Here is a 27955-nt window from a genome sequence, read left to right as displayed (position 1 = left end):
TTTCTCTATGACCCAGATGAAATATTTTTATAGTCCTTGGAACCCTTGATGCCCCCTCCTAAATTCCTGCTCTGTGGCTCTAAGTTACGACAGTGGAGACAAACTGTATGTGAAAGGTCCTGTGGAAACAGGTGAGTAAAGTAAGGGAACTGCAGCAATTGGGCTCTCCTCCACCAACATCAGGATATTTCTCTTTCTTCCCTACAGTATTTAACAAGTAAAGCAGAAAGGAAAAGGCCATCATACACAAGAGAGGCTGCAGCAAAGAGCTACCCCAAGCTTTTTAGGAATCCTCATATCTTTCCATTTGTTATAGGTACCTAAGTCTGGAAAATATCTTTGGAATATGTCTTGTGTGTAGGAATGCATAAAAGATAACACCTTGCAAAAGTCAAACATACAGGTTTAATAATGTGCAACTAATGAAGATGGTTTATAAATGAAATAACACCTACACATTTAGTTCCCTAAATATAGTACACTATTAATCATTAAAGTTAGACCTATAAGTACAAGTTTTCCATATGTGGAAAAGTAAATCTGTTTTTAAATTAAAGAGAAATTATTACTCTAATTCTTAAAAATAAAACTATCAGGATAAATTTCAAGTGTAGCTGCTCATAGTCACTGAATAAATTTAAATTTGATAATAAAACATTTAAGTTTCAACCAATGCACCTCCGTTGAAGCACATTTAGCTGAAATAACTTCGAGTCTGGTTTATTTCCATCACATATAGTACATTTTTCCAACAAGAGCATGTACATTCAATATAGAACATTTCCAGCAACAGTTACAGTCTTTCTAGTTTCCTTTCACAGTATATTTTAGTGCAAAGCACTGGGAAGGGTAAATGTTTTTCTAGCTATGAAAGCATTTTATTATGACCTTGTGGATCTTCAACATTTTAAAATTTTATACAAAAAGTATATAGATGGACAGGGTCCCTCCTAAGTACAGGGATGAACCTATATAAAAACATGGTATATTCTCTGCTGTACCTTTTAAAATTATAATTTGACAAAAATTACTAAAAAATAAAATATTCCCTAAAAAGTACAAAATATTGATTACACAAAAACCTGTCCAGTATTTCATTAAAGATAGATGTACTTCTGTTTCCCCTAAAATCTTGATTACAAAAATGGACAAAAATTCATTATTTTCTAAATTTTACAGTAGGGATCAAATATTATCTAAAGTGGTCATTTAAGATTTTACTTGGGAGAGAAAAAGAATCAGGGTTTATACCCCAATCTTCCTTTTTCAGCAATATGTAAAGAAATAAACTAGTATTATAAGAAGTGGTTGTGCAGGGATTGTCTGCATCCATAAAATAGCAGTAAGCTATTTATTACCTTCATATTAACATTAGTAAATGTGGGGTCTTTTAAAAAAAAACTGAAAAATTAAGTTGCATCTATCATTAAAGTGCTTTGTATGAAACTTAAAGAAAAATAGGGGAATGTTTAATTTTCATAAAAACCTCAGATGTTTACAAATGAAGAATGTGATGATCCATGGATGAAAATGAACCGGAAGTTTCCTATAGTATATATTTTAGAATGAAATTTTCAAACATTTAAGTGCTATAGAACAAGTTAGAAATAAATGGATGTAAAAATAATTACAAATATTTAGTAGGCTAAATATTTATAATGTGTTGAGATTTGTCTTTTGGTCCTAACATACGCTCACTAGGAAATTATATATCTGTACAATCCAATAAAAATTCTGCCAAATAAAGTGGAACAAAACTAAAATCGCTAACTTATAAAGTCTTTGATAATTAAAAATCACCAGTGGTGATATTTTCTTCAGATTGTTGATCACTTAATCAACAAACTGCTGGAAAACAAAATTTGCAACATTTTTGTAGAAACTGTAGACCAAAATGCACAGGGGTGGTTAGCTGATGGACTGTGATGACAATACAAAATGTCACAGCTACTTGAAAGTGCTGGAAGAGGCAGTGCCTTAGAAACAAGTGGTTAGATGGTTATTATTTTAGTCAGAAAACAGCAGTTACAGTCATATATTTATCAAATTTTTTTCTTTTTTTTTCCTCATAGTACCATTTGAAGATGTTTAGTGGTTCTAACACCAATTTAAAGTCTTTCCACAAAAATGAACTCCAAACCTTTTCGTACATCACTTGAAGTTATCTGAGGAGAAATGGGAATAAATGAACACTTTTGAGTTTACCAATAAAACCTTATTTTCAAAATAATACAATAGTAAATGACTTCTAAAGGATGGTTTCATCTCAAGTTTTCCACACAAATAAAAAAATGTGTGATAATCAAACCACAACATTTAACCTACTGAGCACTCAAACTAAGTATACTGCTTTAGAACCTGAATCCAAAACTAATACTAATTAAATATATTAAATGCATTAATACAAGGGACACAGGTACTGAAGGTAAACTTTAAAAATATAGAGAGACTTGCAAAAACAAGTACAGGGAGTCTACTCCTTAGTTCATATTGCATTTTAAAAATCTACATTTGTTCCAAAACCCTCTAAAAAACTAATATTTTTTTCTTTCTTCCCAATAGGAATTTTATTTTTCTTGCAACACACAACCACAGGAGAAAAAAAAAAAAAAAAAAACCTCCTTAATAATATTACCTATGTTGAAATGATCACCAAAACTTTATTTAAACAAAAAGGTAAAAATAAGAGGATCAGGGACCTAAACAATAACTTTTTCCAAAGGTCAAAACTAAAAAACAGGAACTAACACATACTCCCAAGGAGAAGGAAAAATAAACCCAAACTTTTGTTTATCGTTTCCCCCTTTGCCTGGAAGCACTATGTTAAACGTAAATAATAAATGCTAATTGTTCTAAATTCAATTTGGGGATTGTTTTTTCTGAGTGCAGCACTTTATTTAGCCGTCACAGATTAATTTAACAATAATTACAGTGCCTCAAAAGACTTTTTTCCTATAATTATTGCCTTCACAAATTCATTCTAATATACTTAACTTCCTACAATGTATTAATTAGTAGACTAAGTCACTGAATCAAATTAAACCTGTGCAAAGTTAGTTAAACAGAAGACTTCTATTGTAAACATAAGCCAATATAAATGTATATATTTTACAACATTGAGAGGAAATCACTGACCCTGTGCCATCTACCTATAACTATATTGCATTGTCCTGTGGAAGATAAGTTCTGAAGTTAACTTTTGTTCCCAAGCCACTGGAATAAAGGTCACTGAAGAGGTAAATGCGATATGCACATTACTCTTGCAGTTCCCACTGCCGTAAGATATATGGAAGCAAATGTGTTAAAATGGAACCAGCTATATATTATGGTCAAATGATTTTTTTAGTTCGATGGGGGGAAAAAAGCAAAACTCTGTAACTGTTCCTCACCAGACAAGAGCCTTAGATCTTGTACTTCGGCCTTTGGTTTTGTTTCCTTCAGGTGAATTGGAAGCATTTGCCTTATGAGTTTTCTTATGATGTTCAAGATAAGTCTTTTTGGCAAATGCCTTTCCACATTTATTGCATCTGTGAAGAGAAAAGTTTTTTGTGACTTTTACTTCAATACCAACATCAGCTACTTCATACTTTTTACTAGGAGAGTTAGAAGTGCCATCGTGTTTTGAATCACTATGTTTTGCTTCGTCTCTTGAAGGGCCTCTTTTCGCCACTTTATTTAGAACAAAATCAATGGGCTTTTTTATAGCTCTGATCTCTAAACTGGCTGTTATTTTCCCAAGATAACGGGATGACTTTTTATGAACCACAGTTATATGTCGTATCACATCGCGCTTCCGACGAGTTTCATAAGTGCAAAGAGGACACTTGTAGAATTTAACATAAATGTTATTCCCATCTGTGTGCAATTCAATATGTTTAGTCAAGTTCTGTTTGGAAGTAAACTGACGTTTACAAAGTTTACAGTAAAGTTGCTTAAAGTCAAAGCCAGCTGAAAGTTTTGGCTTCCTGGTTTTTTGCTGGCCACCTGCAGCAGACGGACTAGTTGATTTAGGGCTTTCAGAGTCTTGTTTAACTTTATTTTTCTGTGCTGCCGGTGCGTTCTTTTTTTCATTTGAATGATTTGTTCCCTTTAATTCATTCTGTGGAGAATGGATAATGGAAGGGGGTGAAGATTCTACAGAATCTGCTGGTTCAACTTTAACTTTTATTTCTGAACTGCTGGCAGTATTATTGGGGCCTTTCTCTCTTTTAGAGTTTGTTCCAGAAAGAGTTATCTTGTGGACAATTTGCATATGTCTTTTAAGCATTATTTGTGAACTATATTTCCTCTTGCAAAGGAGGCATTTGCATGCAGTTAAATTGTATTCAGCCTTTGAAGACGACTTTTGTTTTCGAGCCTTAAAAGATTTTTTAGGAGAAACAGAATCCAGGAACAAAGGTTGCCCAGGCTTTGTTGCTATATCAGGAGTAATTGAATCCCTCCTTAGTCCTCTATGAACTTCATCAAAATGCCTCCTTACATTCGCTTTTGTAGCAAATGATTTACAACATACTGGACAACTCCTACTTAATGGAACTAGAACATTCTTACTGCGTCCTTTAGAGGATTGGTTTGGATTCTTTCGTGTTTCAATGTACTTTTTTAGTTCTTCCATTTTTTTCTTGTGTACTTTTCGAATGTGACGACGAACACCTCGTCTGGAATTGAATTCTTTTCTACAAAGACAACATATCAACTGGTGACCAAAATCAGAATTGTCAGAAGTTTCCAAGTCAGCCTGTGATTCCTGCAGTTGTTCATCAGATGTAGGTGCAACTTCATCTGCAACAATTTCAACAGGAGGGGGCTCTACAGTTTCCACCTCTGTGTCTGTAACTGGAACTGTCTTAGACTGTTCAGTGCTAGTTTCCTGTATTTGAACTTCAGGCTGTTCAGGAGTACTGCTTGACTCTGTGACTTCAGTAGGATTATCAGTCCTTGAAATATATTGAAAAACTGCATTCTGATTAGTTTCTATGGGTTCTAGCTTAATAATGTATTCTCGCTTGTCCACACTTGGATATATGGCTTCTAGGAGATCGCTTATGGCTTGGCTTTGTTTATCATTTACATCAGGAAGGTCTGTTAAGGAAAAAACAACATTTTAATCTGAAATAATTAGCCTGCTCTAGCCCTCTAATATTTTTAAATGTATTATGAACCTCTATTTTAAAATTTATTATATTACTGGTTTGCATTTATTTTTACAAGAGCATTATCTACTTCTCAGTATTTTATGAGTATAAAAACAAGTATTAATTAAATTAAAATTTGCTTTAATTTACAATCTCATCATGGTACACAAATGTTAAGGAATAGATGCAATCTGAAGAGTTACTTCTAATAAGGGCCCTTAATATAAAATATTTAAGCACATGGGTACAATAAACAATAAAAATAGTATTTCATATTTTTAGGCTAGCAAAGGCAAATCAAAGTTCTCATAACCCAAGGTGGATAAAACACCATGAAGAATGTTACTACATATAAAAATAATTCTTTTTTTAGAAAATATAACAGCATTCCTATTAACTTAATCCATAATAAATAATCTCATCTAATTGTATAGGGACATTTGAACATCTTATGGAAAATGAAGAAGATTTATAGGAAAATATATAAACATGAATAACAGGATGTATAGAAGTGTTTGCTAAATTCAGTCCTATTACATGTCTTCTTAACATGGCAACCTATTAAAACAAATGATTAAAAACTACAGATTAACTCCAAAAACAGAGCTAGTTTTATTTATCTGTGCAATAATTACACCATCTGTAGGCAACCTAATATTCCTACTGTAACAGAGTTGTCTAACACTGGTTATGTTTCTACCTAAAATGTTAAAATCTAGCTACAAGTATAGCATCAAATCTGGTATCTAATTATAAATCAAGAAATGACTCATCATAGCTCTTCTAGTCTACTAATCTTTCTTTTTTAAAATGGATAAAGTGGTATCTATAAGAAGAATTATACTTTCACAGAAGTATTTCTAGAATAAGTATTGCAGAAGAGTGCACAATAATACAGCAAATCCATTTATCTACTTCCCTCTAAAATTCAACTAAACTTTATTTCACACCAAAAAGTAACAAAGAATGACTACCAGAAAATTAAATTCCTACTAGTTCTTTAATTAAAAGGTTAGATTTGAAACTAATCTCTATAGACTACCTTTTCATTTATATTTCAAGGATAAAAAGAAGTATAATAAGATTTAACAGTGGTAGGGAAAGTTTCCAACGAATATGAAATTTCTGTTTCATCTATGTCCTATAATATACTTTAAATCAGCTTCATGCTAATAATTAAAGCAGTACTTTTGATATTTGGAGCTCTGCATTCCACTTCCCTCCCAAAAAGGTTAAGAGGAAAAATGCACAAAATCCATAATGCAACTGTAATATCAAGCTAACAAAATAAATTCTATATTTTGTAAGTCCACAAGAGTTAAATCCCTGAACAAGAAATAATGAAAGTAACCTATTACTTATTAAAATATTTTAAGGAATTTACATTATTCTTTAAAGAAAATAATACCATTATATATACTGCAACTTAATCATACAGAGAAGAGACAATATGCTTAATTCAACAAACATTTGGTTCCACAAAGACTTTGTTAGGCTACTACCTGCCTTTACCACATAAAGCTATTTCAGATCTCAGGTTAGCCCATAACACAATCTAATGTCTGATAAAATGACTTATCTAATAAACTTCACTGAGAATAAAACTGATCTTCAAATCAAGACCCAGAAAACACTAGAAAGATCAACAAGTATTTTTTAATGCTCTCTACAATTACCAAAAAAATCAACTCATTTACTCATTCTTTGCTCTATTTCCAACTTTCTCACTTACTTAAGGAGAATCTAAGTAAATGATGAGTCATATGTGGTAACAAGTTTTTAAGAAGTAAGGAGGAAAAATACCAACACCCTCATCAAGCATTAATATTTTAAATTACAAAAATCCTGGATATAAACTGTATAGTCCATATAAACATTCAAATATATCCAATACTTTAATACAAATATACTCAAAAATCTAACCTCATATATCTTTAGCAAAATCCAAATGAAAAACACTGATATTAAAATATCTATTTAAGAAACTGAATATAACATTGAGTCAAGTATTTTACCTTACTCTCTATCACTAAATTATCTGTAACTAGACATCGATACCATTTTAACATAAATGTATAGCTGTAGTATAAGAATACATAGCAAAATGCGTAATTGAATATATGAATAAAACTTACTGTCATCCATCTGGAGACTTGGTGGGCAGTAGAATTTTTTATGGGTAATTAAATTTGGTAATCCTCTGAAGAGACTGCGGCATAATTTACATTCAAAAATAGTGTCCACATCTTTTAATAAAATATGCTTAAGTTGTTTAGTTCCTGAAGGAAAAAAGAAAAGAAAACTTAACACAAAAGGTAACTTTAAATGCAGTTTTAAACTGGGCAACCACTGTTGACAATCCAAAGGTGCAGTTTCACTCTTTAAAAACAAAATACAGGCATTGCCAATGTCTACCATACTATACTCAGAACTAAGTTATAAACTAAGTTTTAAGCAAAATTCTACTATCATTTGGATATTAGGACAGCTGAAATTGATGGTCTTTTTCTAATTCAGCAGCCAGTCAATTCCTGGGCTATCTTAACAGTGGTTCCAACATCTGGTTGATCATCACAATGACCGAGGAATAAAGATGTACATGACCCACTCCTGGAGATTCTGATTCAACAGACCTGGAGTGTGAACAGAAGAATTAAATGCCACCCCAACCCAAGTTTTTGGCTGGTTCTTCCAGCTCTCCTTCACATTAGGAAGTAAACGTGAGTAATACACTTTCCCCGATTCCTTAAAGAAGGTCAAAGCTGTGTCACAGGATTGTCTTTGACTTTCTTTTTAAATTCAGCTTAAATTACTTCGGGTTCTGGGGCAACGTGGGATTATGGCCATTCAGTGTGAGTAAAGAATCCTTGTCCACGGTTTTGAATTTTGCTTAGGTCTCTTAATACCACTAGAAATTTATTCAAAGCCTTTCTCCCTCAAAAACTCACTCTAATTGCAATAAATTAAATATTGATATAATTACTACTTTAAAGCCCGTCTTTTCCACTAGATTATAAATTCCAAGGCAGCCAAGACCAAGCCTGCCTTATTTACAGCTAAAAAGTGTTCAGCTCTAATAATGCTCAATAAATATTCGTTGAAGAATTGCCACTGATCTATGGAATCTAAGCATTATTATGATGGAAGATCAAAAGGCAGAGAAAAAATAAACAGCAACAAGCACTCTTTAAATCTTTAAAATAAAACACAAATAAAAGATCTTCTGTCACTACTTCCTACAGGTCTTTGACGTAGGTAAATTGACAAAAGTGATCTGCAGTGTTCACTAATTAAGGAGCCTTTGGTTTCCTCAAAAAATGATAATAATATTGGCTTAAATTAAAGAAGGGAGGGCTTCCCTGGTGGCGCAGTGGTTGGGAGTCCGCCTGATGATGCAGAGGATACGGGTTCGTGCCCCAGTCCGGGAGGATCCCACGTGCTGCGGAGCGGCTAGGCCCGTGAGCCATGGCTGCTGGGCCTGCGCGTCCTGAGCCTGTGCTCCGCAACGGGAGAGGCCGCGGTGGGGGGGGGGGGGCCCGAGTACCGCCAAAAAAAAAAAAAAAAAGGAGGGGAAAAAAAAGCGTCCTGAAAAATACTTCAAGACTATCTAGGTGCACAGTGTTCCATCATTCAACAAGCGCGTGACTATTAAGCTCCAAGACTACTAGAGAATAAACACCATCTCAGTAGCATAATTAATACTGTAGGATGCATAAAGGTTAAGCATTTCTGATTCAATCTTTTGCAATCTGTTTATATTTAATTGTTGTATTAATCACCATGTTGCATTTTATCATTTTGAAGACAAGCCAGCCCTCAAACTTCTACTGCAACAAGATTACCACATTATCAGAACTTTACGAAGTCTTTAGAGATTCCAATTTTGATTATCACCTAGTCGTGTGACCTTAAAGGGCTATATAGTCTTTGCACCTTGGTTTATTCATCTTTTAAAACAAACAAACCAAACCCATCTTGGAGAGTTATGAAAGAAAATATGAACCTAAATTCTAGAAGAACTAAATTATAAATCCAGGTTTCTACTGAGAAAAAAAAATATATATATATATATATAATAACTTCCACTATTTCCCAATCCAACTCAAGGTTTAATTTGGTCCACTAGACCATACTACTGCAAAATCAGAAAACACACATTTTTAAAGATTCAGAGGATAGCTTGGGTATTATACTTTGTATAAAAGTAAGTTCACACACACACACACACACACTTCTCTAGCTTATTTCACATTACAAAATATATTGGCAATAAAGTGCTAATATATTCAGTTCATAGTTAACCTCATAAGTCACTGACAAACTATGAGAGGTAGGCTGAAGATAAAAAAACACTTTAGATAAACCTCTCCAATTGATCTACATATAGTTCTCGGTAAGTGCAGATGGGTGTGTTACCAGACGGAAGAAAACATGGGAAAATTCTGCACTTTAATTATAAATTAAAAGACCAGCTAGACCCATACTACAAATTCAATTCTGCCTCTAAAGGTAGTTAAAAAGGATTGAAGAGGGACACAGAAATAATCTGAACTAGGATTACTTTAAGAATTCTACTGAAGATATAACTAGAACATACAACATAAAGTTATTTGTAAAAACGTAAAACTGCATCTTGAAATCAGGTTCTCTCAATCAACCATAAAAAAACAAAAACAGTATCAATTTCTTCATTAGTCCCAGTTACACAGTTATATTCAGTAGAGAGCATAAATTTATTCCCAGTAAGCATCCCCTCCCAAAAAAAAAACAAGTTGGGGCTAACCTTGACTCATCAATCTTTTTTTTTTTTTAACATCTTTATTGGAGTATAACTGCTTTACAATGGTGTGTTAGTTTCTGCTGTATAACAAAGTAAATCAGCTATACATAAACATATATCCCCATATCTCCTCCCTCTTGCATCTCCCTCCCCCCACCCTATCCCACCCCCTAGGTGGACACAAAGCACGGAGCTGATCTCCCTGTGCTATGCGGCTGCTTCCCACTAGCTATCTATTTTACATTTGGTAGTGTATATATGTTCATGCCACTCTCTCATTTTGTCTCAGCTTACCCTTCCCCCTCCCCATGTCCTCAAGGCCATTCTCTACTTCTGCGTTTTTATTCCTGTCCTGCCCCTAGGTTCTTGAGAACCATTTTTTTTTTTAGATTCCATATATATGTGTTAGCATACAGTATTTGTTTTCCTCTTTCTGACTTACTTCACTCTGTGTGACAGTCTCTAGGTCCATCCACCTCATTACAAATAACTCAGTTTCATTTCTTTTTATGGCTGAGTAATATTTCATTGTATAAATGTGGCACATCTTCTTTATCCATTCATCTGTCGATGGATGCTTAGGTTGCTTCCATGTCCTGGCTATTGTAAATAGAGCTGCAATGAACATTGTGGTACCTGACTCTTTTTGAATTACAGTTTTCTCAGGGTATATGCCCAGCAGTGGGATTGCTGGGTCGTATGGTAGTTCTATTTTTAGTCTCTTAAGGAACCTCCATACTGTTCTCCATAGTGGCTGTATCAATTTACATTCCCAACAACAGTGCGAGAGGGTTCCCTTTTCTCCACACCCTCTCCAGCATTTATTGTTTGTAGATTTTTTGATGATGGCCATTCTGACCGGTGTGAGGTGATACCTCATTGTAGTTTTGATTTGCATTTCTCTAATGATTAGTGATGATGAGCATCCGTTCATGTGTTTGTTGGCAATCTGTATATTTTCTTTGGAGAAATGTCTATTTAGGTCTTCTGCCCATTTTTGGATTGGGCTGTTTTTCTGATATTGAGCTGCATGAGTTGCCTGTATATTTTGGAGATTAATCCTTTGTCAGTTGCTTCATTTGCAAATATTTTCTCCCATTCTGAGGGTTGTCTTTTTGCCTTGTTTATGGTTTCCTTTGCTGTGCAAACGCTTTTAAGTTTCATTAGGTCCCATTTGTTTATTTTTGTTTTATTTTCCATTTCTCTAGGAGTGGGTCAAAAAGGATCTTGCTGTGATTTATGTCGTAGAGTGTTCTGCCTATGTTTTCCTCTAAGAGTTTGATAGTGTCTGGCCTTACATTTAGGTCTTTAATCCATTTTGAGTTTATTTTTGTGTATGGTGTTAGGGAGTGTTCTAATTTCATTCTTTTACATGTAGCTGTCCAGTCTTCCCAGCACCACTTATTGAAGAGGCTGTCTTTTCTCCATTGTATATTCTTGCCTCCTTTATCAAAGATAAGGTGAGCATATGTGCGTGGGTTTATCTCTGGGCTTTCTATCCTGTTCCATTGATCTATCTTTCTGTTTCTGTGCCAGTACCATACTGTCTTGATTACTGTAGCTTTGTAGTATAGTCTGAAGTCAGGGAGCCTGATTCCTGCAGCTTTGTTTTTCTTTCTCAAGATGGCATTGGTTATTCGGGGTCTTTTGTGTTTCCATACAAATTGTGAAATTTTTGTTCTAGTTCTGTGAAAAATGCCATTGGTAGTTTCATAGGGATTGCATTGAATCTGTAGATTGCTTTGGGTAGTATAGTCATTTTCACAATGTTGATTTTTCCAATCCAAGAACATGGTATATCTCTCCATCTGTTTGTATCATCTTTAATTTCTTCCATCAGTGTCTTATAGTTTTCTGCATACAGGTCTTTTGTCTCCTTAGGGAGGTTTATTCCTAGGTATTTTATTCTTCTTGTTGCAATGGTAAATGGGAGTATTTCCTTAATTTATCTTTCAGATTTTTCATCACTAGTGTATAGGAATGCAAGAGATTTCTGGGCATTAATTTTATATCCTACTTTACCAAATTTTATAGCTAAATTACCAGATTCACTGATTAGCTCTAGTAGTTTTCTGGTAGCATCTTTGGGATTCTCTATGTATAGTATCATGTCATCTGCAAACAGTGATAGTTTTACTTCTTTTCTGATTTGGATTGCTTTTATTTCTTTTTCTTCTCTGATTGCTGTGGCTAGGACTTCCAAAACTGTGTTGAATAATAGTGGTGAGAGTGGGCAACCTTGTCTTGTTCCTGATCTTAGTGGAAATGGTTTCAGTTTTTCAGCACTGAGAGCGATGTTGGCTATGGGTTTGTCATATATGGCCTTTATTATGTTGAGGTAAGTTCCCTCTATGCCTACTTTCTGGAGAGTTTTTATCATAAATGGGTGTTGAATTTTGTTGAAAGCTTTTTCTGCATCTCTTGAGATGATCATATGGTTTTCCTCCTTCAATTTGTTAATATGGTGTATCACACTGATTGACTTGCATGTGTTGAAGAATCCTTGCATCCCTGGAATAAACCCCACTTGATCATGGTGTACGATACTTTTAATGTGCTGTTGGATTCTGCTTGCTATATTTTGTTGAGGATTTTTGCATCTATGTTCATCAGTGATATTGGTCTGTAGTTTTGTTTTTTTTGTGACATCTTTGTCTGGTTTTGGTATCAGGGTGATGGTGGCCTATTAGAATGAGTTTGGGAGTGTTCCTCCCTCTGCTATATTTTGGAAGAGTTTGAGAAGGATAGGTGTTAGCTCTTCTCTATATGTTTGAACAAATCAACTGGTCAGACCACAACTTTTAAATGTTTAGAGCAGAGTAAGCTTCCCTGTAAAAGCAGCACCTTTGTGACATTTTAACTTTAGTACTCCTCTCCTTTTTCCTCTCCCTCTCCTTCAACAGAATCCACACCAACCTCCTCATAATCCTTCCCAAGGGCAGTCATGTCCTCACGGGCCTCAGAAAACTCTCCTTCCTCCGTGCCCTCACCACATACCAGTGAACAAAGGCGCACTTGCCATACATCAGGTCAAACTTGTGGTTCAGGTGAGCCCAGGCCTCAGTGATGGCTGTGGTGTTGCTCAGCATGCACATAGCTCGCTGTACTTTGGCCAGGTCTCCACCAGGTACCATAGTGGAAGGCTGGTAATTAATGCCAACTTTGAAGCCAGTGGGGCACCAGTTCACAAACTGGATGGTACGCTTGGTCTTGATGGTGGCAATGGCAGCACTGACATCTTTGGGAACCATGTCCCACCATGGTACAACAGGCAGCAAGCCATGTATTTACCATGGAGAGGGTCACATTTCACCATCTGGTTGGCTGGCTCAAGGCAAGCATTGGTGATGTGTGCTACAGAAAGCTGTTCATGGTAGGCTTTCTCAGCTGAGGTGACAGGGGCATATGTGGCCAGAGGGAAGTGGATAAGGGGATAGGGTACCAGGTTGGTCTGGAATTCTGTCAGATCAACATTCAGGGCTCCACACTATTTGACCTATCAACCTATTCAGGTTAGTATATGTTGGGCGCTCAACATCAAGGTTTCTATGACAGATGATAGATGGCCTCACTGTCTACCGTGAAGGCACAATCAGAGTGCTCCAGGGTGGTGTGGGTGGTGAGGAAGGAATTGTAGGGTTCAACTACAGCTGTGGAAACCTGAGGGGCTGGGTAAATGGAGAACTCCAGCTTGGACTTCTTGCCATAATCGACAGACAGATGCTCCATCAGCAGGGAGGTGAACCCAGAACCAGTTCACCCACCAAAGCTGTGGAAAACCAAGAAGCCCTGAAGACTTGTGCACTGGTCAGCCGGTTTCTGAATTGGGTCTAAGACGAGGTCAATGATCTCCTTGCCAATGGTGTAGTGACCTCAGGTATAGTTATTGGCAGCATCTTCCTTGCCTGTGATGAGCTGCTCGGGGTGGAAGAGCTGGCGATAGGTGCCAATGCAAACTTCATCAATGACCGTGGGTTCCAGGTCTACAAACACTGCCCTGGGCACATGCTTGCCAGTGCCTGTCTCACTGAAGAAGGTGTTAAAGGAGTCATCTCCTCCCCCAATCGTCTTGTCACTTGGCATCTGGCCATCGGGCTGGATGCCGTGTTCCAGGTAGCAGAGCTCCCAGCAAACACTGCCGATCTGGACACCAGCCTGGCCAACATGGATGGAGATGATAGCTGCTGTTTTGCGGCTGCCAAGCAGATGGCAGACAGGAGGAGGAGAGGCTGTTGCTTCTTACAGCGCGACTCTTAGGCGGTCGATGTAAGAGAACCTGCCTGACTTATCAATCACAAATGCTCCACCACCCTCACGTCACCTATGCACACACACACATACAAACACAGTTGTGTTGATCCAGGCATACCAAAATTCTTTCAGGTCCTTGGATTCACCAAATTCTCTCTCACTTACTTTTCAGGCCTTCACCTATGTTTTTTTCTCTCTGCCTATAACATTCTCTCATTTCCCTGGTCTGGCTCACTTCTAGCAATCCTTCAGATTCCAGGTTAGATGTCATTTCCTCCAGGAAGCCTTCTCGGACTCCTCCTGTTTTTTGTTAAGAATTCTTCCCCCCGGGCTTCCCTGGTGGCACAGTGGTTGAGAGTCCGCCTGACGATTGCCGATGCAGGGGACACGGATTTGTGCCCCGGTCCGGGAAGATGCCACATGCCGCGGAGCGGCTGGGCCCGTAAGCCATGGCCGCTGAGCCTGCGCGTCCGGAGCCTGTGCTCCGCAAAACGGGAGAGGCCACAACAGTGAGAGGCCCGCGTACCGCAAAAAAAAAAAAAAAAAAAGAATTCTTCTCCTATATTCCCCAGAGCACCCTATACATCTATACTACATTACCCCGCTATCTTGTAATTAGTCACTTTTCTGTATCCCCATTAAACTGGAGGCTTTAAGAAGACAGAGAAGATATCTTTGATGCTCACCACTGTACTCCTAGCTTTCAGGACCAGGACTGATGGGCATTTGTTAAATGACATACTGAAGAACCTTCTCTGTGTTTCATAAAACCTTCCCTACAAGTAAGATTTCTTTTAAGTCTCTGTAAAATTGACCAGAAAGTCAAAAAAGGGACCTGAATGATTTTCCAATTCTGCTTACATACATTCCAAATGAGAAAAATAAGATGTGCCCTCATTCCATAAATACAGGCAAAAGTTATTCCCTTAGTTTCAGTTACCATTTAAGGTTTTGTTGGTTTCCCATGGGGACATAACTGCTTTATTCTAATCAGCTACCTTTTTCTGATTGCTTTGCTCACTGACAATTAGACACAGCAACCACTGTGCCTCTGTCAACAGTTAAAACTTTCTACAACCTGAAACACGAGACAAGACAGCAGCAAAAGTTCATCTAGACAGCCACAAAAGTTCTTCCACAACTCCTAACCCTGAGAGAGAGAGAGAGAGCCATGCTGCCTTACCCCTAATTATTCCTTTTCCTATATTTAACTCTCTTTCTTGCCTTAGGTTTTTAAATTATCTTAGAAGTCACTACATACTGCTTACATACTGCTTACATAGATCATCAATCAGTATCTTTCAAAAAACCAGCCCTCCAAAGGGAAAGCTTTTGATGCCTAGAAATTAACTAATTAATGAATATTTCAGATTATCACGCATAATGGATGTCAATAAAATTTAGTTAAACCTCATCAAGGGTTTCTCCTGTGCTATCAATTAATGCCAAACACATTGTATATACTGATAAAAATGTTTAAAAAATTATTTTCAAAAGGAATCAATATTCAATTTTACATTAGGTTCGGTGGCAGTCAGTTGACATGACATATTAATTCTAACTCTTCAGTGCTAGACAAAGATAAACTTTCCTTTTCTCCCTTAATATACTGATATGTTGATCAATGATAAGTTGCAGCAATAATGATTTTTAAATAGTATACTGCATGCTTTATTGCTGACTCACACATGAGCTCAGTTTCTTTAGGATGACTGTTTAACCACAATATCATCCCAACACCGCAAGCAAATCTGTAACTCGTGTCATACCTCCTGAGTTCCAAGACCAGTATGAAGGGAATTTCGCACTGATCATCCTTAACGTAAGAAAACTTAGGAAAATTGAAATTGTTATCTTAAAACCACCACCTACAAAGGTTGGTTAAAAAAAAAATTACTAAATTATGCAACACTGCCACATACGACAATAAATTTATAAGTAGAATAAAATTATTTTAGTGCCTACTTGGTGAATCTTTCGTTTAGTCTTACACACATTTATTGAACACCTATTAAATACCAGGTACAATGTTATTCACTGAAGACATGAGAAGTGAAGGATGTGATCTGCACCCTTGAGAAATTCCCTAATAGAAATGGCTGCTCTCCTAGGAACACAGCCCCAGATGAGGTGATTTGAAGATGAATGTAAGAACAACAAATAAAACAAATCTACATTTTTCTTATTCATCCCCAAAATATGCAGTCTGATTTAAAACTTCCTACAGTTGCTATGTATCAGCCAAAAAAAACCCCCAAAAAATCCATCATATAATATGGCACTATCTTATGTATCTCTGATAAATCACACTTCCAGGACAGAGGCATCACCATCCAGTCATAGCTTACACTAACTCCAAGAAATGTTGCTTTAAGCAATAAAAAATAAACAAAAACTCTTCTAAGAAAGTAAATGACCAAACTTAAATTTAATTAATGACAATAGCAAACATCACACAAAGCCAATTCTCATTTTTCACTGCAATTTATTCCTCCCTAAGATTCAAAAAAGATGCTACTTGCAAATAGTAGTAATGTGTTCTATAGGTAGAATCTTTTTTCTATAATACAGTTGACCCTTGAACAAACACAGGGGTTAGGGATGCCAACACTCTGCACAGTCAAAAATCTGCATATAACCTACAGTCCTCCTTATACTCCCTTCCTCCATATCCTCACTTCTGCATCCTTGGATTCAATCAACCAAGGATCATCTGATACTGTAATATTTACTATTGAAAAACTCCGCAAAAAATAGACCTGCACAGTTCACACCCATGGTGAATGTTCAAGAATCAACAGTATAATACTGTAAAAAGAGATAATATATATTTCAAGAATTCAAAAAAAGATGTCAACTTCATATTAAAGACCAGTTATGAATACTGGACAATTTCCCATTTTTCTGCTTCTAACCTTAGGGCATTCCACAGCTCCTTTGCCTCTACCAGAAGACTAAGCGACTAAGAAAGAATATTAAGCTCAATTAATCAATTATTTATAAATATCTCATGGAAGTGCACCTTTTTTGTTATTTAAAATTTTGTTTCCATTTGGGGAGAAAGGTTGGGAAAAGAAGGAAGCTAAAATAAAAGTTAATAGAGGGAGGGTTGGATTGGGAGTTTGGGACTAGCAGATACAAACTAATATATAGAGGACAGATAAACAACAAGATCCTATTGTATAGCACAGGGAACTATATTCAGTATCTGGTAATAAATTAAAATGGAAAAGAATATGAAAAAGAATTAATATACATATAACTGAATCACTTTGCTGTACACCAGAAACTAACACAACATTGTAAATCAACTATTTCTTTAAAAAAGTTAATAGATACGAGGGAAATTTGAAGACAAAAAGTCACAGACATGATCCTGGAAGGACTGACACAACTAAGGAAAGGCTCGAGCAAAGGGCAGGGCACAGTCAAGGTAGTACCTGAAGCCAGGATTCAAAGCAAATAGCATGTCTCAAGTCACCCAACCATCAGGGATTTCAGAGTAGAAAATCTGCAGGTAGGGGCAAAACAGGCAGCCTTCTAAAAAAAATGAGGTATCTATCTATGGATAGACGTCAAACAACAGTGGAAAGTACTGTTAAAAAACCAAAGATACCTAACTATGCAGAGTCAGCTACTCCTTGTATTAGGAAGAAAGTGAGGAATATATGCTCATATGTGTGTAGAAGGTTTCTAGAAGAAGACACAAACCATGTAGCTGTGCTGTCTGAACAAAGACACTTACTTTTGTATTTCTGTATACCCTTTTATACCTCTTTATTATTTTTTTAAACAATTTATTCCAAAAAGAAAAGTCTATTCAGATTATAAGTTAAGCAGATAGAAATAGAGAGAGATTAGAGGTTAAGAAGTATTTGTAATTTAAAGCCAGGAAAACAGTCCAAAGCAAAAGCTGAAGTGTGAAGCAAAGAAAATGAGTCAAAACTGGTCAAGCAGTCAGTACAGCACACATGGGGTTTGGTAGACCTAAAAAATGAGTCAACTCCTTCCTCAGCCTTTTACGAACTTCCAACTTGGGTAGGAATTAATACCAGGCCAAAGAGAGCCCAGTTTAGGCAGGAGACCATGAACCCTTTAAGCAAAACTGATGCCGGAGCTGAAGACAACTATCTTGAGCTTGAAGACAAAGCCAGATATCCTAACACATTACTACTGCCCAACCTGGTTTAGCCTGTGAAGGTTAACAAGAGCAAAAGCATAGACTTCGAAGTTCTATCTTCAAATACCTGTCAGATACAAAACACCACCAAGATTGTTCTTTAAATGCAATGTGTGTGACCCAGCTGTAATGGAAAGAGCCTAGAAAGAGATGAGTCATTGAGGGGCTGCTTGGGAGTAGAGTGAGACCGGGAGAAACTTACACGAGTCTCAGGATGAGAAGGGATCTTAGACCCTAAGTCATGAGGCCCCAACTTCCAGCTCATCCTCTCAAGGTTTCAGTCAGTCAAGGCTTAAATACCTCAGTGCTAAAGAAGAGCTAACTTAGGAGACTTGAGATTATCCAGATACGTAAGAGATTACTATCTTGAGGAAATCAGAATTACTTAGCTATGAGATACACTAATGAAGTAAAAGAATTCCTTTTTTAATCCAAAATTAGTTTCTTTGTACCATTCAGCATATTTCTAAATCATCTCTAATTTAAATGATAGGGTACTTAGAGAATTTAAATTATAGTATTTTCAAAATTTGCTTGGGGAAAAAAAAAAAAACTCAGAAGGCAAATTTACCAGGGACATTTAAGAAAGAACATATTACCCATTTCACAGTCCCTTTCCTTCAGCTTTGTAAAGAAACAGTAAACACAGAAAACAGATACAACCACAGTGCAATGAAAAAACACATAATTTCCTTTTTAAATATTCACCTTCCAAAGTTAAAAAAATATATAGATTTTGGGTACAGGAGCTTATTGAGAAGGTATTTTTTACAAGACAAAGCACAAATAAATGAAACAATTCTAACTTCTTAATCAAATAACACTATAATAAACTGAAGCAGTATAAAATAACTTCGTTAATCCCAAATTATGAATTTTTAAAAAAGAAACCTATAGCAAGGAATATGACTAAGTGTAAAGCTATTACCTTCATTTCCATGATATAAGAAAGAACAAAAAGAATTTTTATCTCTATACTAAAAGTAGCTAACAGAAACTCTAACTACAAATAAAAACTAACCATTCTTCTGTTATGCCAGAAACGTATTTAAATACTGCCTCTAATTAGAAAAATTTTAATTGTATTTACCACAGGAGAATTTGACGTATTATTTATTTCTGTTAACCAAGGGCAATTATCAAAAGTAAAAAACAACAACAAAAAACACAGTAAAATACGTTATACCACCATCCAACATTAAGCATAGGCATATGGCATACACGAAATACTTACTGATTTAAATATACATAAAAGCAATGCCATAAGGACTACAGATGAAAAGTGTAAGAAATGAATCTTAGACTCAGAAATTAACTTTATTTTAGATTAAAGAACAATCTATTTCTTAGAATCCTAAAGTAAATCAAATAGATACTACTTCCCTTTAAAATGATTTAAAAACAAGCACCTCAAAAAATTTCTCAATACAAAACAAATGGTTTCATATAAATTATCTTTTTCTTTGAATCTCAGATATTTTTCATTACGATATAATAAGCTTTAAAATAAGAACAAAAGATATTCTAACCCTTTAATTGCCCACCACTTAGGTGTCCATCAGTCATGTATGTTTGCTTGTTCATATTTGATTTAATAGCCTGCAATGTCAGAGAAGCCAAATCCACAAGAGGTGGACAAGTGGATCATAAGAATCACAGCAACCTAAGACTTTACAAAACACTGTAGTTCTAACAGTTCTCAACCATTTATACTTAGTGAGCAACACCTACTTTAGAGCACTGGATTGTAACTGCACAAATATACTTATTATATATCCATTATTATAGTAATCTAATGGAAAGAAAAGCTATACAAATATATCTAAATATCAGGGCTGGAATAATCTTTTTTCTATCTGTGCTCTACTAAAGATATTGAAACTCCAGGGTTAGGTAGGAGATGGTGAGTCACATAAACAGAGATGATAAAGTAAGTAATCTAGAACAAGGGACATCTCAGACATTCTGAGTAAATAATCTACTCTGTCAAAGCTCATAAAGACCCTGTATAATCTACTACCGTCCTTTGAGAGTTTATAAAGAACATGCCAAAAAATAACAATAAATCTTTGCCAGCAAATATACCATATATTTCTTTAAACCATACTAAATACTTTTTAAATTAGTATATAATATATAGTACTGAAAAGGAATCTCTATCAAGTCAATATTTACTCATCCACTTTTTAAAAATGACAATCAAAAGTATTCTGTAAAGAAAACCAATGTATACATTTTATTTTTAAAAAATTATTTCTAAGGATTTCTAGGTAGTTTTTAGCTACTATGTGAAGATTGAAAATACATCCTAAAACATTCATACCTGATCGAAAGCACTCAATTATTTGCTGAATACCAGATTTGGATGTCTGTAGTGGTTGCTGTAACAAAGGAGCATCTCCAGGTTCCAGGATATAAACTACATGGAAGACAAACACCCAACCCAATCCCCACAAAAAAAGGGTTATTTATTTAAATCATTTACTATTGAAGTAAAACAATGGTTTGCTATAATCATGTTAATGACAATCACACTTTTTTGTATATACTCCAACATTATCTTTGTAAGGCAAAATGAAATAATGGGGAAAATGTAACTAAAATTTTTCTCAATTCAAGGTGAAATTAAGGCTACTGAGACTATGCATTAAGTTCAAATGCAAAGATCTTACTATTTTGGTGTTAGTTAGTACATATTAGTCATGTTTGCCTTTTTATTCCCCTTGAAGAGGAACCACTATATTTAACCAAAATTCTAGGGCAATGATAACCTAGCCACACCTCATAAACCATTCCAAAACTCTCCGGACAATCTAGTACAGCTCTCTGGGCAATTAAGAGAGCAAAACTCAAAAACCACTACCTAAGGAAAGAACTGGTCAAGTGCACAACGACAGATGTACAAGAAAGTTCACTGCAGCACTCTGCAGTACTGTAAATAATTGAGAAAAATTTCAAACAACTTAGAAGTCTCTCAAAAGGAACCAGACTAAATAAACTATGAAATATCCATACAACAGAATCTCTCACAGCTCTTACACAGCATGAGCTAGGTCTACATGTACTGACAACAAAGGATGTCAATACTACATTCCTAAGCAACAAAAACAGGTTATAGAATATGACCTCAATTATATTAATACATATTTCAGTAGCTACAGAAAGAAATAAATTTAATGTATATGTGTGTCTATGTATAAATGCTAATATAAACACAGAAAGTCTGATGGGATACCAACAAAATTTAACAATGGTTCTTTCCATCAGGGTGCGCTTATAGGGGTGATTTTCACTTTCTGCCTCACACTTCACTAGCCTGGGCTTTTGGAAGTGTGCACTTTAGAAAGTAAGCATTTTTATAATAAGTAAAAATAATATTCCCATTGTAAAAGTAAAAATTTTCATATACAGAGGTCTATATCATCCCTGCTTTCCAAAATTCCCAGAGTAGCAGTATAAATATATAATATAAATAAGATTATGGTAATAAGAAACAAGGTAACTGAAAAGGAAAACTGAAGTTTCCCATCAGATATCAAATAAAGAGATAGCTGTGGTGGAGAAAAACTGGCCATTTTAATTACCTCTTTTTTTTCAATATGTTATAATGTTTTACCATCTTAACCCAGATGATATTTTACCATCATCCGCTCAGTGTGAGAAGATAAGGAGGGTTACTTCAGTAATGTGTGCCGCTACTGCTTCAGGGCCCAGGCTTGGACAGCATTTAGCTGTCTGATCAAGCCTGGTAGGCTATGTGTAGAGACACAGCCTTAGATTCTCATTTTGGTTTCAACTCTTAAGTTCAGTGTACACAAAGGGGAGGAACTATGTCTCACGACCAAATCATTCCATTAAGCAAAATTTTCCCAATTTTAAGAGAAACTCTGAGGTATTTTTAAGAACATACACACAAATACAACTCATTTTGGGAATATCTGACATTGGCACTAACTGCAGTGGTTAAGAACAGAAGACTCCAGACCTGGACTGATTGCGCTGAAATTCTTTTGCTACCAATAACTAGATACCACTAGGGCAAATTACCCTCTCTGATTTCTCTGTTCTCATCTCTAAAATGCAGATAATAAAAGTACCCAAATCATAGGGTTGTGCGAGGATTAAATTAGCTAATGCAGGTACCTGGTTATATCAGAGCCTGGAATATAGTAAAGGCTCAATAAATGTTCTAGCACCGTCATCATCATAATCTACAAATCAACTGCCTTCCTGACACCAAAAACTGAAAAATCTTTTCCAAAATCTAAGAGAAGTAGAATGCAACCCCTTAGAGAAACAACAGAAGTTTGTAAGTAGACTGATGATATCATTTATTTAGGTTAGATGTTCTTTCCAGTATTTGTACACTGTAACAACCAATAACTGATTATAAAAAATAACAACTACAGAAGATAGGATAGAAGTTATACAATTTTAAAGAACTAAAAAGCTCGAAGGCCTGGCTCTCTAAGTGACAAGAATTCTAGAAAGGAAGAATGAAAAAAGAGTAATGAATAAGGGAGAAATATGGGGGAAAAAAATGGAAACTTCTCCTTAGAGCCCCCTTTCCTCATTTAGGTACATGCTCCAGAAAACTTCCTGTAATACATTAACTTCCACTTCCACATAACAACATCTGATTTTAAAGCTAGAGCAAAATTTTGTTACCCATAACCATCACTGGTACCACCAGAATAGATACACATCCTGAGATACCATTCAAAATAACCCCAGGGTTAGTTCAGTTATGAGTGGACACATTCATTTGGTATACACATCTGTGTAGGTCCCCTTGTAAGAAACTTTTCTTTCTTCATGAAAACATACTCTCAATCCTAAAAAAACTTTATATGTATTTTATAAAATTTCCTCTTACATATCCTAACATCCCTCCCAAGATCAGGTTACATGACCATTCAGGAAAAAAAGAGCATCTCTCTCCAGCCAAAAAACACAAACGCTCAGAAGTTAACACCTTGCTTTACATCCTTCCAAGAACACACTTCCCAGAATAAAACACCTACTTTTTTAAGAGTCTCTCCTACCCTAAAATAAGCCCCTTAAAACATCCTTCTACCTATGATGTCTGAGATTTTCTTTCAAACAGTAGAGAGTAGGGGAGCAGTTGGAGGATGGAGAAGGGAATTGTGGGGAGGGGAGAATACAGATCAAAAGAGCTTGTCCACATATTGATAACTGATGGAGTTGTGTAATGGCTACATCAGGTTCCTTATACCATTCTCTCTACTTCTGAACATCTGAAAATTTCTCTAACAAAAAACTTTCTTAAAACATAAGTAAGAATATTTTACATACACTGATAGACTTATAACACCACCCCTCAATACAAATTGATCCATCCTATCAAGACCTGCTCAGGAACACACTGCTCTCATTCAGAACTCACCTATCGTTCATAATCCAAAGGAGGTCAGACCTCTTGGGACAGCTCATTAAAAGAACTTCTCAAACATATGTCACCGTCTTTCCTCCATCTGAGGGCATCCTCTTTTTAAAACTACCATAACATATTCCTCTCAATAATGGAAACATCCTCCCACTTGGCCCATACCTTCCTCTGAAATAATGACAATTAGCTACCCCGTAAGTTAAACTTTTGGCTTTCCACTGAACTAAATTCTCAGAAAGTGTTTACTTCTAACTAAGAAAGTGAAGAAACACCAACCACTTTTGACATGACAGTCTGAAAAATAAGTTGCATGGGAAAAATTCCTGGCAAAATAAAGTTGAAATTTTTCAATTAATGCAACTTATCTGAATTTGTGTTAATGAGGGAGAAAAAGCAGCAGAAAAGTTCCAACACATATTTAAAAGTTCAAGTCTGGAAAACCTCTTTAAAAAGACATTAAAGTATCTAGAAAACTTTAATTACCAGAATATATACTTTATAAATAAGGTATGGTCACAAATTATCTTACTTGTTTACTTACGTCTATCTCTTCCCACTCAAACGTTCCATGAGGGGGTGAGCTTATCTGTTTTGTTCACCACTTATATCCCCATTGCCTTGAATAGTGCCTAGCCCCTAACTGGTGTTCAATAAAGATTTGTCAAAGAAATAAAGAAATGAGTGACCAAATAAATTTCTTCCTAAATAAGAAGGTTTTAATATGATGATTTAATTAACTAGTGCAACTCAAATGACTTCTCAGAAAAAAAATGGAATAAAAAGACAGTGGAACACAAGTATAAGAAGTCATTCACAGCTTTGTACTTCAAAACTAGCAAAATCCATTCAACATTTGGCAAAACGTTAAGTGATATATCATCACTTCAAAGATACAAAATATGCAGCAGAAAGGATGGTGAAAGGTAGGTAGATCAGGGAACAGTTGAATAAACACTGGATTCCACCCTGGGATTGCCTGTTTTACTAGAAAAAGTATTATTTTCAGCAAATCAGTGGGGATAGGGTCATAGTACAAATTTTATTCTCATGTGTACCAAAGTGTTCCGAAAATAGTTCTTCCCCTTTTACCATTGCCATTTTTTCCCATTATACAAAAAAAGTACTCTACTTTACATGAACTCTACTGTGACAAAACCAAGTACATTAGTGCAGTTAAAATACTCCAACAAAAAAACAAGCAAAAGTATTAAAAAATCCTAATAACTTTTAGGTCAAAAATAATGATAAACAACTGCCTTTGAACTGTAACAGAAGAGCCCTTAGTTGGCTTAGTGACTGTGTATTCAAGGATTCCCTTTTTAAGCTGTACCTCTAAATGTTTGTGACAAAGCACATCATACTTCTAATAAGCAGAGAAACCATTAAGAGTTTATATATCACATTTATTAAAGTGTTGTAATACTCTTCATGAGCCTTCAAAAAGCAACTTCTTCATTCCATAAATTCAACTCAAAAGAGTTCCACTGAACAAACTATCCTAAAAATATTTATGTATTCTATCTAAATATTCAGATTTTGCAACAATGTGTTCTGTCCAAGAAATTTCTTTAAGAGGTTCCACTTAACAAAACCTGATTCTTCCAACAAGTTGACTTCAGCAAACTTTTCTTAGCCCAAACTAAACTCATTTTTAAGTTTAAGCATTATTCTGTCTTTAAGCACTATCAAAGCACGAGAAACTTAGTTTTTAAAAATTTACATGAAACAGCTTCCTCGAAGATAAATGCCAGTATTCTACTACCCATTTTTTCCTTTCTCTTCAGTTTTAAACATTCACAGACCATGAGGGTATACTACTAACTGCAGGCTGCCTTGAAAGAAAAGGAAAGGGGATTGAGTAATTGATCTTGTGGAAAAGATTTAAGGTGACACTTGCAGTACTTTTTTTAAGAGATCAAGCAGGGGAGATCTCTTGTTTGTACAAGCTTTTAGCTTCATAACTGGTTTTATGCTGGGGGAAATTATAGCCTGCTTAGTTAGGAATGTCTTCTTGGGCAGGAGGTAAGGAGAACTAAAAGGAAACAGAAGGCAGAGCGGCTCTGGTGGAGGGCAAAGTAACTGAAGGAAGGCGTATACCTGGTTCACAGCATCCGTGATGATGGTGGTCAGTCTGACAATATTTGTCCCTTAAAGGCATTTTCAGTGGGCGCGACCTACTTTCCTTTCACTGTAAGAAGCTCTTCATTGCGGCTTGGCTGTTGAAAGAAGCACAAACCCGTCACTCAGCCTGAACTTCCTGGGGGGGTTCTGGCTGCATTTTCCAGAAACGTTCCCCTCACCCGCCCTCCGCTTGCCCTCCGCTTTCCCTACACAGCCCTGCACCCTCCTCTCGAACTGAGAAAGAAAAACGCACGAAGGCTTCTTCAGCCCGAACTCCCGCACAGGTTCATCGCCCTACCCGGAAACGCAGCCCCGGGCGCGCAGGGCAAGGGCCTGGCCGGCTGCGCGGGCGGCGGTGGCGGTGGCGGCCTCGCCTTCCCGGGCGGGCGCGCGCGGAGACGGAGGCGCGGAGCGCAGCGGGCACGGCCGGCGCCGGGGCCCGTGGGGCGGGGGGCGCGGCGGCCGGGCGGCCGAGGTGTAGCTCCCGCCGGCGGCCGGCCCACGTCGCGCCCTCCCGCGACGCACGTGCGCCAGGGTCTCCCCGGCTGAACCCCCGTCCCCCCAACCAAGTGCGCCCAACTTACTGAACTCTTAGGGCGGGCCGACGGGCGGGCGGAAGGAAGGAAGGCAGGCCGGACGGCCGCGGGGACAGCCTGGCGTGAGAGACGGCTTCGGGCCCCACCTGGCGCAGCCTCGGCGGACCGCGCGAAGGGACCGGGGTTCGGGCCCGACGCGCTCCCAAAGATTCCCCGCCGGCGCTGACGCGGAAGCGCCGCAGCTCACCACGTCCCTCCGCGACCCGAGGCGACGGCTGTGGCGGCGGCTCACGGCGTCTCTCCGCGCTGTGGAGCTGGGCGGGCGGGCTGACGGCGCGCGGGCGCAGGCAGTTGACAGGAGGTACCGCCCCGCAGCCGCTGCCGCCGCCACCGAAGGAGCCGGAACCGGAGCGGGCAGGACCCGAGGCGCCCCTTGCCAGGGCAACGGCTGCCGCCGAAGCCCGGCTCCCCTCAGCGCCGCTCCACCTGCGACGGTCCCTCAGGCTTTTGGAGAGGGGCGGGGAAGGATGGGGGTTTCCCCCGCCTTGGGCTCTTCTTGGTAATAGTTGTTGTTTCAGGAAACTTTATTAAGTCAGTCTCTCTCTTTCTCTGTCTGCCCCTCCACGAAGAGCCTGAGCTGCCGCCGCGGAGCGGGTAGGAAGGGGGAAGCAGAGACTCGCCGGCTGCGACAGGGAGCGACTGACTGACCCCGGACGGAGATGGGGCGAGGGCAGGAAGTGACAAGCTCTCGGAGTGGGTGGGGGGAGTGTGGCCGGCACGCCCGGGAGCGCCGCGCGCATGCGCCCAGCCCGGCGTCCCCGAAGGTTGGGTGGCGACGCTCTGCGGCCGGGCGCGGGGAGGGAGCCGGGGCGGGTGGCGCGGGACCGCGGCCCGGGTCTCGAAGCGGCCGTACTCCCGCACGTCCCCGGCGGACGGGGAGCCGAAGTCCTGGGCTTCGCGGGCCGAGAGGTGTGAGGCCCCTGGTGCGGTGATTGCGCCCGGGAGACGGGCTGCTGGGCAACCAAACTGTTGCTATCGCTTTTCTTCTTTCGGTGGAACCGAAACGGGAGGCTTGGAAAAGCAAGGGAGGGAACTGTAGGAAAAGGCTTGGCAAATGCGTAAGCCGTAAATCGTGGTGATTCCGAAAAAGTTGTCAGCGCATTTATAAATGGTACAAGTGGAACTTTTTTTTTTTTTAAACCCAACAATTTCCGAAGTGTGTCTCTCAGAACTTAGGGGGTTTTAGCAGGTCCTTGGGAGGAATACAACCTAGTTGGTGGAAGATCGGTATTGATTGCAGCTGCGCTCCGCTTCTGGCACCTGAAAGTGAAGTTGGGTCACGTGGGCTGTACGCACTTTTTCTCATCGGCGCTCTCTTCCAGCTTGGAAAATCCCCCAAGATCGCAGTGGTCTGTCAAATTCAGCAAACCCGTGTGCCGCTGCTCGGGGGCAGGAGAGACGCCTCCCCCGCCTTCTCCCCGACGCCTAGGATAGAATTCTTGCTCCAGAAGCAAATATGAAAATTTTAAGACAGAAGAAGCC

General features: G+C 37.8%; 1 protein-coding gene and 1 pseudogene across 4 annotated transcripts in view; both read right to left on the bottom strand.

Annotated features, from left to right (window-relative positions):
* ZNF800 (zinc finger protein 800) overlaps positions 1 to 27155 on the bottom strand; it is a 49676-nt gene extending 22521 nt beyond the window's left edge. The window contains exons 1-6 of one of the 4 annotated variants that reach the window (XM_022581994.3): positions 26462 to 27154; positions 25854 to 25972; positions 20670 to 20765; positions 7271 to 7414; positions 3390 to 5082; positions 387 to 2165 (exon numbers count right to left, since the gene is read on the bottom strand). In XM_022581994.3, the coding sequence (XP_022437702.1) occupies position 2165; positions 3390 to 5082; positions 7271 to 7414; positions 20670 to 20765; positions 25854 to 25914 (1995 nt within the window). In that variant the 5' untranslated portion in view covers positions 25915 to 25972; positions 26462 to 27154 and the 3' untranslated portion in view covers positions 387 to 2164. Of the gene's footprint in view, positions 1 to 386; positions 2166 to 3389; positions 5083 to 7270; positions 7415 to 20669; positions 20766 to 25853; positions 25973 to 26461 lie in introns of those variants that run through there. The other 3 variants (XM_022581974.3, XM_089917442.1, XM_022581984.3) reach the window with 3 other exon arrangements.
* Positions 7421 to 20659, bottom strand: LOC149748363 (tubulin alpha-1A chain-like; annotated as a pseudogene).
* Positions 27156 to 27955: the final 800 nt, after the last annotated feature.

Source organism: Delphinapterus leucas, chromosome 9 (genome assembly GCF_059928025.1).
Source record: "Delphinapterus leucas isolate spDelLeu-1000000601 "Yukka" chromosome 9, BTC_Dleu_Yukka2, whole genome shotgun sequence".
NCBI lineage: Eukaryota > Metazoa > Chordata > Mammalia > Artiodactyla > Monodontidae > Delphinapterus > Delphinapterus leucas.
This window is presented reverse-complemented; position numbering and strand designations above follow the sequence as displayed.